This window comes from Oncorhynchus gorbuscha, linkage group LG14 (assembly GCF_021184085.1).
Source record: "Oncorhynchus gorbuscha isolate QuinsamMale2020 ecotype Even-year linkage group LG14, OgorEven_v1.0, whole genome shotgun sequence".
Lineage (NCBI taxonomy): Eukaryota > Metazoa > Chordata > Actinopteri > Salmoniformes > Salmonidae > Oncorhynchus > Oncorhynchus gorbuscha.
The window spans coordinates 28397063-28412485 of NC_060186.1; the positions used below are offsets into that span (position 1 = coordinate 28397063).

At 41.3% G+C, this 15423-nt stretch overlaps 1 protein-coding gene across 1 annotated transcript; it reads left to right on the forward strand.

Annotated features, from left to right (window-relative positions):
• Positions 1 to 2718: 2718 nt before the first annotated feature.
• atxn10 (ataxin 10) lies at positions 2719 to 14661 on the forward strand. Its single transcript, XM_046297701.1, has 11 exons — positions 2719 to 2895; positions 3156 to 3332; positions 3629 to 3714; positions 3916 to 4012; positions 4654 to 4818; positions 4914 to 4994; positions 6597 to 6747; positions 6871 to 6979; positions 7583 to 7761; positions 9130 to 9193; positions 12828 to 14661. The coding sequence occupies exons 1-11, from the start codon at positions 2756 to 2758 to the stop codon at positions 13010 to 13012; spliced, it is 1434 nt and encodes a 477-aa protein (XP_046153657.1). The 5' UTR covers positions 2719 to 2755; the 3' UTR covers positions 13013 to 14661.
• The last annotated feature ends 762 nt before the right edge of the window (positions 14662 to 15423 follow it).

Here is a 15423-nt window from a genome sequence, read left to right on the forward strand (position 1 = left end):
CCTGTGTTATGTTGTACTGTGCACTAATTTAAGCTTGTACACTGCCAGTTCTGTAGTCTTAATGAGACTGATGTAAGTGCATGTTATATCAAAGAGCCTACTAGAGTACCATCGTTAAGGCAGACACTATTTACTTCTGCTATGAATCATACACATTGGTGTGCTGGGGTGGCTGCAGCACACTCTGATAAATGTTAGTAAGTTTACTGAAATGAAATGTCAATTTTGCCAAAGATAACAGTATATTACTCCTGCCTGAACCAACATAAATAAAATAATTGAAAATAATACACCAAAGAGCATAATTTAGCCACAGAGGAACAATAGCTTCTAAAAAAATTGCTGTGGTTTTATCACAAGTACTAATAGACGATTTATGGTCAATCTGGCGTCTATATTGGTTTTACAGCATTTACTGCGATGCGGTCTCTGCAGAAGTCAGGGCATTCATACTTTTTGCGCTTTGCAGAGCAGAGCTGTTGTGAATAAGTTTGTCAAGGAAGTGAGTTTGTGTTTATACAAAACGTACCACACCCACCTAACGTCAACCAATTATGTCACTGCAGAGCAATACATAGCCCTCTGCATTGTTCCAAAATTTGGAAGGACAGCGATGCTTGATTTGGCCTCCGGAGGCTCCGGAGGCTCAGCAATTGCATGACACCCTCCGTACACCCTCCGTACTGTGCCAAGAAAACATTCCCCCACACCAGTTCCCCACCACCACCAGCCTGACACCAAGCAGGATGGGTGCATGGAATCATGCTGCTGACGCCAAATCCTGACTCTGACATCAGCATGACGCAACAGGAAATGGGTTGTGTATCCCAAGTGGCGTAACGGTCTAAGGCACTGCATCTCAGTGCTAGAGGCGTCACTACAGAGCCTAGTTTGATTTCAGGCTGTGTCACAACCGGCCGTGATTGGGAGCAACGCACAATTGGCCCAGCATCGTCCGGGTTAGGGTTTGGCTGGGGTAGGCCGTCATTGTAGAATTTGTTCTTAACTGACTTGCCTAGTTAAATAAAGGACATTTTTAAAATGACTCACACCACTGTTGTACTGCGCCTTTATTTGTCAGTTTGTGGCGCTTTGTTAGCTTGCATGCATCACCCACAGGACTGCCACTGACTGGATGTGTTTTGTTTTGTTGCACAATTCTCAGTAAAACCTAGACACTGTTGTGTGTGAAAAGCCCTGGCACCGACGATCATACCACGCTCAAAGTTGCTTAGGTCTCTCGTTTTATCCATACTATTGTTCAATCGAACAATAACTGAATGCATCGATGCCAATCTGTCTGCTTTATATAGCAAGCCAAGGCCACGTGACTCAATATCTGTAGGAGCGATCCATTTTCGTGAACCTAATAAAATGGCCGGTGAGTGTATAGGCCTACTCCATAGAAGGGTATTGGACTCTCTGACCCTGGTAATTTGACTGTGAAACTAATGGGTACACTAACAATGGCTGGCAATCCATTATTTGACTGGGAACTGTAATTTTAGGATTTATATTTATTTGGTTGGTTGCAGCTGTCAATTTGTCTTTCACAAATGTCAAAATGCTATCGCGTGAAAAACGTTTGCTTTCCAAAAGTCTACTGCTGAAAAGAGAAGATGAATCTGTCTGTTTTATTGGCACGAGCGCATCAAATAAAATCAAATTGATTTATATAGCCCTTCTTACATCAGCTGATATGTCAAAGTGCTGTACAGAAACCCAGCCTAAAACCCCAAACAGCAAGCAATGCAGGTGTAGAAGCATGGTGGCTAGGAAAAACTCCCTAGAAAGGACAAAACCTAGGAAGAAACCTAGAGAGGAACGAGGCTATGAGGGATGGCCAGTCCTCTTCTGGCTGTGCCGGGTGGAGATCATAACAGAACATGGCCAAGATGTTTAAATGTTCATAAATGACCAGCATGGTCAAATAATAGTAGCTATCAACGGTGATGAGCCTAAACTTTGTCTTCAACATTGGGTGAGGCAGTGCCACTGGAAAGTTTATTTAGTAGCCTGCTATAGCCTATTTTTATTTTTTCAAATTTTGGACAATCTGTGTCTTGAACTGGGCCATTGTTTATGTTCGAGACCAGGTCGTTTTTATTGCTCAGTTTGGCACTGTCAGAGTAGCCACTCATTTTGGTCATTTGTGTGGTATTAAAAAATATAATGCAAATGTATTATCATGTAAGTTATATAGAATTGCAATAAATGCGTTTGTAAAAGGCCAATGTTTTTCCAGACTCTGCCCCCCCCCCCAAAAAAAATCCCCATGTGCAAATGTGATTATAGATGCATGCAATGTTTTATTGTAAAGGGGAATTTTGTGTCTTTGATTTTGTTAGTTTTTTTTAAAAGCGATGTTGAGATTCTGTATGAAAAGCGCTATATAAAATAAATATATTATAATTGCTATTAGTATAGGACAACCACGCTCTCACCAAGCTGTGAGAAACATGGTTTCTCAGAACATTATGAGCTAGCTGGGGTCAATTTATGGCATGATCACAATAATCGGTATCATGTGTTTTGCTTTAATGTGTATATATAGCTACCTATGTCTATTTCTAATGTAAAAAATACTCAAACCTATCCAATCATTTTAACTGCTAATGTCATCGCAATTAGAAGGTTTACATGGGTACTGATATGAAATGTACCTCTAGCGCCGCCTCTTTCCTGGTTTTATCGTATCAAACAACACAATATAACACGGAAGTCCCACCCACACTGGAGAGCGATACAAACAAACATGGCAGAACCCGCTTTGGAATCGTGGATTAGGATGGATTTTCCAACATTATTGAATGAAATTCTCGCTGAGAAGTTCCGTGAAAAACATTTACTTGTTTTACAATCACTGACAAATGCGTTACGAATTCAGGATTACAGGTGCGCAAATGGAAGTGTTATGTAGCTAAATGTGGCTAACTAACTAGCTATCAAAAGTCCTCAGCTAAACAGTCCGAGGCAAACTCAGGAGTAGCAGATATCCATCGTGTTACCCATGTCCTAATTTTGTCTGTATAAATGAATCTTTGCTCGTTTTCTGTATTATCCATTATTCTCAAGTCTTCCGTGTTCAGTTTTCTCTTGACAATTTTAAAAGCTACAACCAAGTCAACGTGTGTGCGTGTGTGGTGCGCTCACAGAGACCGCAGTGAGGATGAAGCCTTCAGGAGCCTAATGAAGATCCTGTCAAAGCTATCAGAGGAGATCCAGGCTGCAGGTGGAGAGGTTGAAGAGCTGATCCTGCAGTTGACTGCAGCATGCTTCAGAGCCCAGAGGAATGGCTGTGTACAGTGTGCACGCAACCAGTCCCTATTGAGGTGGGCTGCAGTCCGTATTGTCCTTGACACACACAAAGCATGCACACAAACGTTTTACATTGGGCCTACATTTAGTTAATTTACCAGACACTCTAATCCAATCTCACGCACAGTCAAGGAAGAGTTAATACCATTCCCAAGCACATCCACGTCCGTAGTTTTGTTTTCACAGGACAACACTTCAAAATCCTGGGGGTGTTCTATCTAACAGTTTCCCTGTTATGAAGTGTTCCCCCCTCTGTCCGGTTGTGTGTGTGGTTTGGTTAAAACACAAGCAAACCTACCTTGTTATCCAGGTCACTTGGTGCTATTGACCTGTCGATCAGAATCCTAGCCATGCTTCAGAAACTGAAGTCTGAGAACACGGACTACGTCTTTGAAGGTGATTGTTTTATTGTCCCTCCTATGGCTGAAGAGGATAAGTGTAATCTGATATTTGCTGTTCTGCTTACTTGTAAAACAATTGTAGCATATTGTATAGTAACTGTTCAAATTTGATAGGATAAAAAAAAAATCTTAACATCTCTCTTAATGGTCTTATACATGTCTGACTGTTGATCGCTGCACTTTATCATTGATCTAGCACTTCGATGTGGGGTACAGTTCATTGGAAATCTTGCTGTTGATAACCAGTTCTGCAAAGATGACATTTGGACGCTCATCTTTCCAGATCTTCTCTTGTAAGTACTTGGGCCCGACATCAGTTTCACCTCTCAAGGCCTCGACCTTATATGCAAATCATGTATGGGAAATTAATGTGAAAGTATTAAGCTTGAGCCTTACATGGTTTTCACAATTCACGTTAGGACTTCATCTTTATTGACCCTTGAGGCCTACAAACAGCAATCAAAGGGATTTTATGCATGAAAGCATAGTGTCAGCGAATCGTACCGGACTGGATCGAAGTTACTGATGTGTTGACTGTTTTCATTTGTTTTTACAAACAATTGTATTCCTTCATTATCTTCCCCTAACCCTGCCACCCCTCCCCTAATTGGAGTACACTAATGGACAACAATACTTAGGCTTCCAGCTTATACATACTACATACAATTTACAGACACAACATTTTGCAGTAGTTATCTTTTTGTTTGTTTTTAATCCTATCCTTCAACTGCCCTCAACCCATCCCATCTATCTCAGAAATCAAACTGGATGATCTTCAATGTTGGCTGTGTTTGCAGGGCCCTTCTGGGTGTGGATGATGAGTGGGCATTGGCCTATTCCTTCATGGTGCTCTACACCTGTCTGTGTTGTCTGTGTTTGCAGGGATCTTATAGGTGTGAGTGATAAGTCAACTCTGTGTTGTCTTTGATCACAGGGCCCTGCTGTGTGTGGATGACGAAAGGGCAGTGGGCTACTCCTCCATGGTGCTCCACACCTGTCTAGATGAACACAAGGTGGAGCGACTGGCTCATCCAGGGAACATCCACCTGGCCCTGAAGGTCATGGAGCTGTGTAGGACTCAGTCAGAACTGGACTGGACGTAGGTACCCTCTGAGGGGTGTGGGCGATGGGGTTTGCTGTGTGTGTTAGATGTACACACAGTATATAAACATGTATGGTACCTATTTTTGACAGGGTTTTGATTGCTACCCAGCACTTCCTCAAGTCCTCAGTGCTCGTTAAGAACATGTATGCAGGGATGAGCCATCAGGAGAGGTAACTCCATCTAGTTCATCCAATTAAATAATCTAACTACTCTCAAATACTTAGAAACTAGTATATCTACACCCAAAGTGAGCAATTCTTTCTCCTTTTGATGGTCCCAAATGTGTGATTGACATGAGTTTTCTCCTTACATTGATCTTCTAGAAAAGCTAGACTGTACAGTCCAAATGTTTTGAGAATGACACAAATATTAATTTTCACAAATTTGTCTGCTGCCTCAATTTGTATGATGGCAATTTGCATATACTCCAGAATGTTATGAAGAGTGATCAGATGAATTGCAATTAATTGCAAAGTCCCTCTTTGCCATGCAAATGATTTTAATCCCCCAAAAACATTTCCACTGCAGTTCAGCCCTGTCACAAAAGGACCAGCTGACATGTCAGTGATTCTCTCATTAACACAGGTGTGAGTGTTGACGAGGACAAGGCTGGAGATCACTCTCTCATGCTGATTGAGTTCGAATAACAGACTGTAAGCTTCAAAAGGAGGGTGGTGCTTGGAATCATTGTTCTTCTTCTGAACCACGGTTACCTGCAAGGAAACACATGCTGTCATCATTGCTTTGCACAAAAAGTTCTTCACAAGCAAGGATATTGCTGCCAGTAAGATTGCACCTAAATCAACCATTTATTGGATCATCAAGAACTTCAAGGAGAGCGGTTCAATTGTTGTGAAGAAGGCTTCAGGGCGCCCAAGAAAGTCCATGAAGCGCCAGGACCACCAAGTTGATTCGGCTGCGGGATCGGGGCACCACCAGTACAGGGCTTTCTTAGGAATGGCAGCAGGCAGTGCATCTGTCCGCACAGTGAGGCGAAGACTGTTGTAGGATGGCCTGGTGTCAAGAAGGGCAGCAAAGAAACCACTTCTCTCCAGGAAAAACATCAGGGACAGACTGATATTCTGCAAAAGGTATAAAGATTGGATTGCTGAGGACTGGAGTCATTTTCTCTGATGAATCCCCTTTCCGATTGTTTGGGGCATCCGGAAAAAAGCTTGTCCGGAGAAGACAAGATGAGCGCTACCGTCAGTCCTGTGTCATGCTAACAGTAAAGCATCCTGAAACCATTCATGTATGGGGTTGCTTCTCAGCCAAGGAAGTGGGCTCACTCACAATTTTGTCTAAGAACAATGCCTTTTCCAGCATGCTGGAGCACCTTGCCATAAGGCAAAATGATAACCAAGTTGAGAACTTGTGGTAAATCCTCAAGAAGCGGGTGGACAAACAAAAACCCACAAATTCTGACAAACTCCAAGCATTGATTATGCAAGAATGGGCTGCCGTCAGTTAAGATGTGGCCTAGAAGTTAATTGACAGCATGCCAGGGTGGATTGCAGAGGTCTTGAAAAAGAAGGGTCAACACTGCAAATATTGACTCTTTGTGCCAACTTCATGTAATTGTCAAGAAAAGCCTTTGACACTTATGAAATGCTTGTAATTATACTTCAGTATTCCATAGTAACATCTGACAAAAATATCTAAAGACACCGAAGATGTGGACTTTGTGAAAATTCATGTGTGTCATTCTCTAACATTTTGGGTACGACTGTACATAAATCCAATTAATTACATAAATATTGATGGGGCTGCAGGGTGACGTTGCTGGAGCTCATCTCTGCCCAGTTGGGAGAGGAGGACTCTGAGGATTGTGGGATCCCCCCCACAGTCGCTACCTTCCTGGCATCCTGCTTCCAGGAGCGCTGTGGGGCCGTGCTCACACTCGCCTCCGAATCAGACAATGAGGTATCAATGATCCGATTGGTTGTATAAATGACCTGTTCCATAGCCTGGGTTCCTGACTGTTTCTGTGACATTTTAGATTGCCTTTTTTTTTATTGGTTGATTGATTTGTGTTGTATTTTGTAGGAGGCCCTGACTGTGATCAGCCTGTTAGATGTTCTCTGTGAGATGACCTCTGATCACAAACCGTTCATGTTCCTGCAGAACCATCCTGACCTCCTCAAGTCTACCGTCGGTAAATAAATAAGTACACCAAGATCTATTGAACTGGTAGTTTACAAAACCTTTTACCTATGATGCTTAGTCTTTTGACATTAGAGCCCTGATAAATGGCCAAGTGCTGTTATCTTTTTTTTGTTGTAAAAACCACCAGCATGTCACACTGTCTCAAATGTCCATGACAAAGAAGGTGGCCCACAGTTTAAAATTTACACTATCACTACAAATCCAGTGACACAATATGGTTTTACTGTGTTGGAACCTGCTGGTACTTAAAGTACCAGCAGGTTCATGCCTTTCTGTTGAGAGAGACGCTGTTACATTGAAACAGCAGTCACATCTTAATAATTGAATCTATCATCAGCGGGACTGAGAGGGGAATACCTCTCACCTCTTCTGTAGAACAGATTTCTCTGTCCAATTGATAATTTTGCCTTTATGTTCTCTGTTGCTTTTTTCTGTTCACTGATTGTTATTTTGTCTTTTCCTGGGCCTTGGAGGCTTTGTCTGACTTCTGATGTAAAAAGGGCTTTATAAGTAAATGTGACTGATTAATTGATATTCTGGTACTGTATCCCTTTGTGTGTTCTCCTGTTCATCTCTCTTTCTCCTCTTACAGATCTCCTGCAGCAGGTCCATGCTCTGGGGAAGACCAGTAAGAATGTATTCACTGCAGCTCAGAACTTCTCCTTGGCTCAGGGAGGAGACTGCTCCTCCTCTCCCTCTGTCAGCTTCAAGGCACATCTCATCCGTCTCATAGGAAACCTCTGTCACGGAAACACTGCCAACCAGAACAAGGTATGAAAAAACAAACAAATGAATTTACTGTGTTCATCCCCAATGAGGGAAATATGTTTTGCCACCAGCAGCAGACATCAGACAAACAATGCCGACACACAGGCATACAGCTGGTGTAGATCGTCGACAAAACATGGGTGTGGGGGTCGACGATTAAATGACTGACTTTCTTGTGATACAACACCATTGATAAACCACATTTCATCCTAGGCTTTGAAGTTTACTCACCCTCCACAGGTTTTGTCTGTGAGCGTGTCCTTTCAGAGTAGGATTTGCAAACTCCTTTTGAACCCTTAAATAAGCCCTTAGGGTCTTTTCTCAGTGTCTAAAAGAGGAGTTTAATCCTTGGAAAGGACAGATCAAGGGTCAAAAAGCATGTGTAAAATGTCAGGCAAGGAGACATGTAAAATGGAGAAAATGTCAAATGACACTTCCTATTCTAATCAATTCTGGTCGAAAGTAGTTCACTAAAGGGAATACGATGTCGTTTGAGACACATTTTGAGTTGAATAGCACATACAGTGATCTCCTCATGCTGTCTCTGTGCTTCCTGGGTCACACCGGAGAGAGAATATGTGCTTTTTGAGTCCATCGTGGCACTGAGCCATATTGGCTTCCTCATGGTGGTATTATTATTAAATTCATGGAGTAAAGAGAAACATTTCCTTACTCATTATCTGTTCCATCCCAGCTATCGGCAGCTATCACTGACTGATATAAACACATTTAATAGAAAATAAGAGGAATGTGGGGGGAAACTGGCATGTGTCCACTTGCATTGGCTTAAAAACCTTGCTCCCACTTTACAAGGCCCTTGAGAATCATAGTAGTAAACATTCGCCGGCTCCCAGCTGGTTAATAATCATTTAATATGATACTGTTTGATTAAGTCTTTTTTACATAGGCTTAAGTTTATATTTTTAGTTGATGAAAAGTGCACACCAATGAATTTGTAGAGTAACCGCATGTGTATGTAAATTAACCTATATAATTAGATGGGTGACAGAGACCAGTGCAACACGTTGTGACAGCTTTAGACCAGCCCACAACCACACATGGCTATTTTCCATGGTAGTAGGGGTTTCCTAAGGATAGGGACCTCCATGTTGGCTGATCGGGACATAGATGTTGGTTAGTTATTGAGATTGTCCTATATAAACCAAGGAGAAACAACACTTTAAACAGCTTCTTCTTGCATAAGGAAAATCGCCATCTCAGCATTGTTTTAAATTGGCCCTATCCATAGACTCAAGCCAAACAGAATAATTAGTGAGACTAGTGTTTTTTTTTTACTGTGTTTGGATGAGAAAGTCGTTTTTTGCATTGTAAATGTGTTTGTTTTGATTATGTTTTTTTGTGTTCTTCCAGGTTCGGAAACTGGATGGTCTTCCTCTCATTATGGACAACTGCAGTATTGACAGCAACAATCCCTGTATCCTTTTGATTCGTCTAAAATCTAATGTCCCTTTGGTGAATAAATTATACTAGTCGTGTAACTATCATGTTATAAGCCACTGTGGATGGATGTTAACCTAGTGATCTTGGTATCATCCTTTTTGTCTTCCTGAAAGTAATTGTGGTGGCTGACGCGGACGTTTACCTATCATGTTTATAGTCATAAGTCAATGTTGGTGATTGACAGATGTATACACTCCCTACGTATTTATTTGGACACACAGTGATGCTAAAATGTGAACATTTGTCTTTATTCTCCATCATTTAGGATTTGACATAAAACATGTAATTAGGCGACAGTACAGAATCTTCTCTTTTATTTGACGGTATTGCACTTAATGCATCTAGTCAAGTTTAGTATTTGGTCCCATATTCCTAGCATGCAATGACTAATGGCTCTTCAAACTTGTTGGATGCACAGGGGTTAAAGTTCTCCATTGCTGTGATGGGATTTCTGTCATATTGATTCTGAAGAGGTTGTTTTTGAGATAAGTGTAGATCCTACTTATAGCTGCTGGCAAAGGAATTCAAATCCTGTACTTTATCACTTTCTAGTGCTACTATTTTTGCCATGTAATTTTGTAAAACAAAATCGGACAACCCCATAGTAGAGTAGTTTTCCTATTTACCTAATCGGCTTATTTATTCTGTGCCAGATAAATATTCCTCTCGAGGTGCGTTCAAGTTGTGAGAGCCATAGGGAGGGAAACATGTATTCTGACAAGCAGTCAATGCACAACAATTCTTTAATGCAATGGCCTTTGTTAAGAAAGAGGTGGATCCTGGCTTTTCATTGCTACCACTTTTATTTCTCTACTCCTAAAATTGCATGGCATCATTGAAATATGATTACACCTGGAGTTTTGGGCACAACAGAGCTCTTAAAGGGGCAATGGCTACTTAAAAGTGCAATGACATACTTTGTAATAGAAACCACATATTTGTATTTATTTTTTTGAGTGACTAAAAATGAATAATTATTAATAATAATTTAATAATCAGGATGGTGTGTCCAGTGGGGGAAATGTAGATGGACAAACCATGCTTCTATGTTTTTTAGCCACGATGCTGCATCAGTTGTGCTACAGGTGATAATGCTTATTGCTAATAGTACATCTGATATACAGTGCCTTCAGAAAGTATTCAGACCCCTTGACTTTTTTCACATTTTGTTAGGTTTTATAGCCTTATTCTGAAATTGATTAAATATATATTTTTATACATTTACATAAGTATTCAGACCCTTTACTCAGTATTTGGTTGAAGCACCTTTGGCAGCGATTACAGCCTCAAGTCTTCTTGTGTATGATACTACAAGCTTGGCACACCTGTATTTGGGGAGTTTCTCCCATTCTTATCTGCAGATTCTCTCAAGCTCTGTCAGGTTGCATGGGGAGCATTGCTGCACAGCTATTTTCAGGTCACTGTTCTATCAGGTTTAAGTCCGGGATCTGGCTGGGCCGCCCTTCGGGACATTCAGAGACATCTTGCATTGTCTTGGCTGTGTGCTTGGGGTTGTTGTCCTGTTGGAAAGCGAACCTTCGCCCTAGTCTGAGGTTCTGAGAGGTTTTTATCAAGTATCTCTCTGTACTTTGCTCTGTTCATCTTTCCCTCGATCCTGACTAATCTCGTTGTCACTGCTGCTGAAAAACATCCCCACAGCATGATGCTGCCACCACCATACTTCATTGTAGGGATGGTGCCAGGGACGGGATGGTGTATTCTCACATGCACCGTCAACTTTGGGACCTTTATATAGACAGGTTAAACATATTTTTTTTTACCAATCTGTTATTAGGCTCATTTCTGGAGATGAAAATTATATTTTAGATGGTGTCAGCATTGAATTTTCTTTTCATTTTGGAGTAGAAGAAAATCCCAGAACTGAGCTTCAGTCCACATGAATGTCATTCTACATTCATGTGGATGCTGCCTTGATCATGGATAGTTCAGAATAAATTGTGAATAATGATGAGTAAGAGAAAGTTACAAAGGAACAAAGATTCATACCCCCCCCCTCCCCAAATTCTAACTTCCCCTGTTATTAGTAATTGTGGGAGGTTAGCGTGTTTTGGGGCATGACCTTTGTACATCTGTAAGTTTCTCACACATTATTCACGATTAATTACTGATAATCTGTAATCATGGTAGCATTCACATTAATGTAGAAGTGTTCAGAAACATATTATATTCTTATTCACAATAGAAGTGGCTCCAAAATGACAGAATACATTATTTATCATTCATTTATTTTGGACACAACATAATCCAAAACAAACTGCAAATGCATCCAACAAGTTTGAAGAGTCACAAGCTTGATGTAGTCATGTGTGCTCGGAATATGGGACCGATTACTACATTTGATGTACTATGTGAATTTGTCCAAATACTTACGACACGGTCAAACGGGGGGACAAGATGCATAAAGTGCATTAATTTCTAAACGTTAAACAGATATGTATGAAAATACCCTCAAATAAAAGGTTACAGTCTGTACTTTCGCCTCATAAAACATTTTTATCTCAAATCCAAAATGCTGCAGTACAGGGCCAAATTAAACGTTTTAGCTACACTCCCCTACATTTATTTGGACAGTGAATGTCTACATACAAGTCACTGGTCACATTATTATACAGTATGCGTCGTGTATCCATCATGTTTATACTGTTGGTGGATGTTGGTACTGACAGAACAGCGGCTTAGTTTGTGTCCGCCTCCGTCCACCCCCCGGGGACTAGCTGCCGGTCAGGGCACGGTGCCAGCTTGTCTTTTTCACCAGCTATTCATCTGAGCCCCACTCTCCCCCTGACCCCCTCAGGAAGGAAGTTGTCATCGACTGTTACTGTTGAGCTCCCTCTGCTCTTCTCAGGTGGGCCATAGCCAGACCCACTGGGCAAAAACTGTTTGAAGCAATGTTGTTTCCAAGTCAATTCAACAAAAAAATGATATGTGTAAAGTTGAATCAACGTGAAAAACTGATTCGATTTGAAAAGTCAACATAAATCCAATGACATTAAATGTTTTGTTGATTTCAAGTAAAATTCACTTAAGTTGACTTCTGAACCTAATGTAAACCAAAGCTAGATGTTGAAATGACGTCTGTGCCCAGTGGGAAGCTGTGCGGGCTTTGCCGGTTTGAGATGATTCTATTGGTTCATTCAGCCAGGCAAGCTCAATCAAGCACAGATAAAGCATTTGAAATGATTTAGAATGCTATTTGAGCCCAGGTCTCAGCCACAGCTACGTGGCCTGGTCACAGATGCTGACTGGGCATATGTGGAGAGGAAGGACGGGAGGCTGGGTCGCTTCCTTGTCATTCAAAATGGTCACAGTACTCACTCACTGTACTGATAGTTTCCTGTACGGTGGGATGGTGGTAGCTAATTTAGAGTGGGGGTTAGTGTTACTCCCTTTCCACCACAAATAAAAGTAAAGTATGTGTGAATGTGTAGGAGACCAACCAATGTGGGTAGTTTTGTGTAGAAAAAAGCTTTTGAGGGTCGTGTTTGTCTAGCTCTTGTTCCTCTCCCATAGTAAAAACTTTAACTCTCACTCTCTTTGTGCCACGAGTATATTTGTAACGCTATCCTTAACTGTTGTTTCTCCACCAGTCATCAGTCAATGGGCCATCTTTGCCACTCGGAATATTCTAGAACACAACCTGGAGAATCAGGAGCTGGTGGCAGCTCTAGAACGTCGCGGGGTGGCCGATGACTCCGCCTTGAGGGCCATGGGCTTTAGAGTAGAGGAGAGAGATGGTAACGTGCTGCTCAAACCTTGTTCAAAGGACCCTTAAAGGTGCCCTAAACTCTAAGGACTACATTGTGCTGCATTACTTTTTAGTGCACTATTGTTTTGCTCTGGTAGTGCACTACTTTTTAGCTCTAGCTCTTTTTTTTTTTGGTTAAACTGTGGGATGGCCTGGACCCAATGTTCTGCTGAGATTTGTTATGGTACAGAAAACACACAGGATGGGCCCTTATTTAAAAGTAGGTTTAATTTGGAGTGTAGAGTGGTGTTTTTTTTAACACGTTTTGTGTTTCTTAAGTAAAGGGAAATTAAGGGTTTCTATGGGTCAAGTGAACTCCAGCTGGTATCTGTGATATAGTGTTGGGGTTTAATCATCCAACAAAGGGCTACTATGTTTCCTGCCCTTTCACCCCTCATCGGCAGGGGGTGGGCTCTAATCCCAAAACCAATCAATTTTGCGGAAATCAACAAAAAGCGAGAGAATGACCGAAGCATTAAGGAACTGGACTGGAATGTCGATCTGACTTCAAGCTAGCTTCTGGAATTCTCACATTTTATGGAAACCTCAGGCATTTTGACTGGAGAATGTTTTTTTTCTTCGATTTCCACACAAATGATTTCAAACCAATTTAATGGTGCTAACCAAACTATACAGGGTGCCCCCTCTATTTCTAAGAATGTTGCTCATGGAATGCATTTTGATTCTCGCTACAAGCGTTGCACTATATCTGCTTTTACCACCCTGTTTTGGCTTTTGGTGAGAATAACAATGACACATAGGACCATTCCTGTACTTCAGGTACCTGTTTCTGCATGTTTCTTTACAACAACAAACCTTAGTTACATTTTAGATACATATTTGTTACATGTTCCAACCAACAACACCAGTCGTCAAATACCTTACACATTTCAATAACCTAATCTTATGTTATGTGGCAGCTTTGTTTACTGTGTGTGTGTGTGTACTAGTGTGTATGTTTAGCAGCCAGCTAGACAGAGGACAGACGGCCTGAGTGTGATTGGAACAGTGTGTAGACAGTGAGCCGTTGTGTAAGTGGTAGTATATGTGTTTGTAGACAGAGAACAGGTAGTGTGAGTGGCAGTGCGTGTGAATCAGACCAGAAGTATTGGCTTGCAGAACGACCCCCCCCCCCCCCCCCCACCACTGAATAAGCTGACCGGTCCTGACACCTCAACAATGCATTGCTTTAGTCACCCGGCCCACTCGCCGCTCCGCCCTATTTACTCGGTCTCTTATTTTTTAATGACAAAATGTATTGAAACAATCGGGTTGACTTTTCCCAATCCGCTGGGTATAGTGAGGGGAGCTTATGAGGTTCCGGTCCCCAGCATTTCAGACGCCTAACAAAACACAGCCTTTACTTCTGCTCCAGCGGCTGCCTGCAATGCTTTTCAAACACAGGAAAACACAGAGAGAGCGTCAGGCTTGGCTGAATGAGGTGGCAGTCACAGCCGTCTATTCAACAACTTCTGGGTCAGGAGTAAACAGCTGTCCAACCGCAGTCAGGACTGAGCGGTGTCATCAAGATCAGCCGTTTCACAACTCAAACCTTAACTCTGTACTCCTGTGCCTTCTGTACTGGTGTTCTTCACAAATTATATCCGTACTACTCAAGCTCTATATAATGGATGATTGTAACTTTAACTGCTGAATAAAACTTTTGTGTGACAAATGTTCATTTTTTTTTTCCCAGAGAGAATGGGTCAGTCTTTTGTAAATTGAAGTATGCTTTTGTGTCTAAAGACAGCGGTATAGTAGTTTGGACAGGAAACCCCAATAAATCACTAAAGGATGCTCAGATTTTATTAGAAAAATTACAAGTATCCATTTGTCTGTGGTGCACACAATCCTGCATGGCCTAAAAGCTAAGTAATCATTTCTCATGATAGCAGACATCCAATCCAACACTGGATCAGTAACATCCATTTATTTTCTTAATACTTAATATTTTGCCGGCGCATTTCTTAATAATCCACCAAGTAAACCAGGAGCTATAGAAAATGATGGTCTTCATATTGAGAATAAAATAATCTGGGCTAATTGTCGAACACATGGTCTATGTACACTACAGCAACTTTAATAAATCAGAGACAGAATAATCATTCAGAATAATTTGTAGCTCTCAAATCTTTAAAAACAATGACAATCAATGAAAACAAAGTGCCATATGTAATGCATATAAAAATATACTCTTTGTTTTTTTTAGCTATATAAAGCCTAAATAAAACAAAATCGCTGAATACATAGGTTAATGCTTGAAATAGCTCAATGACCCCCGGCCCATGCCCTCTTTCCATAGATCTGTATTATATGGTTCGGCAAAATACTTATTCTCAGGACAGGTTGCCTTTAACTCTGCTGGTATAGACCTGAATGCAAGGGGTGAGCGAAAGTGAAATTCCATGTTTCTGGCATTCGTTGGTACGTGCAGTGTA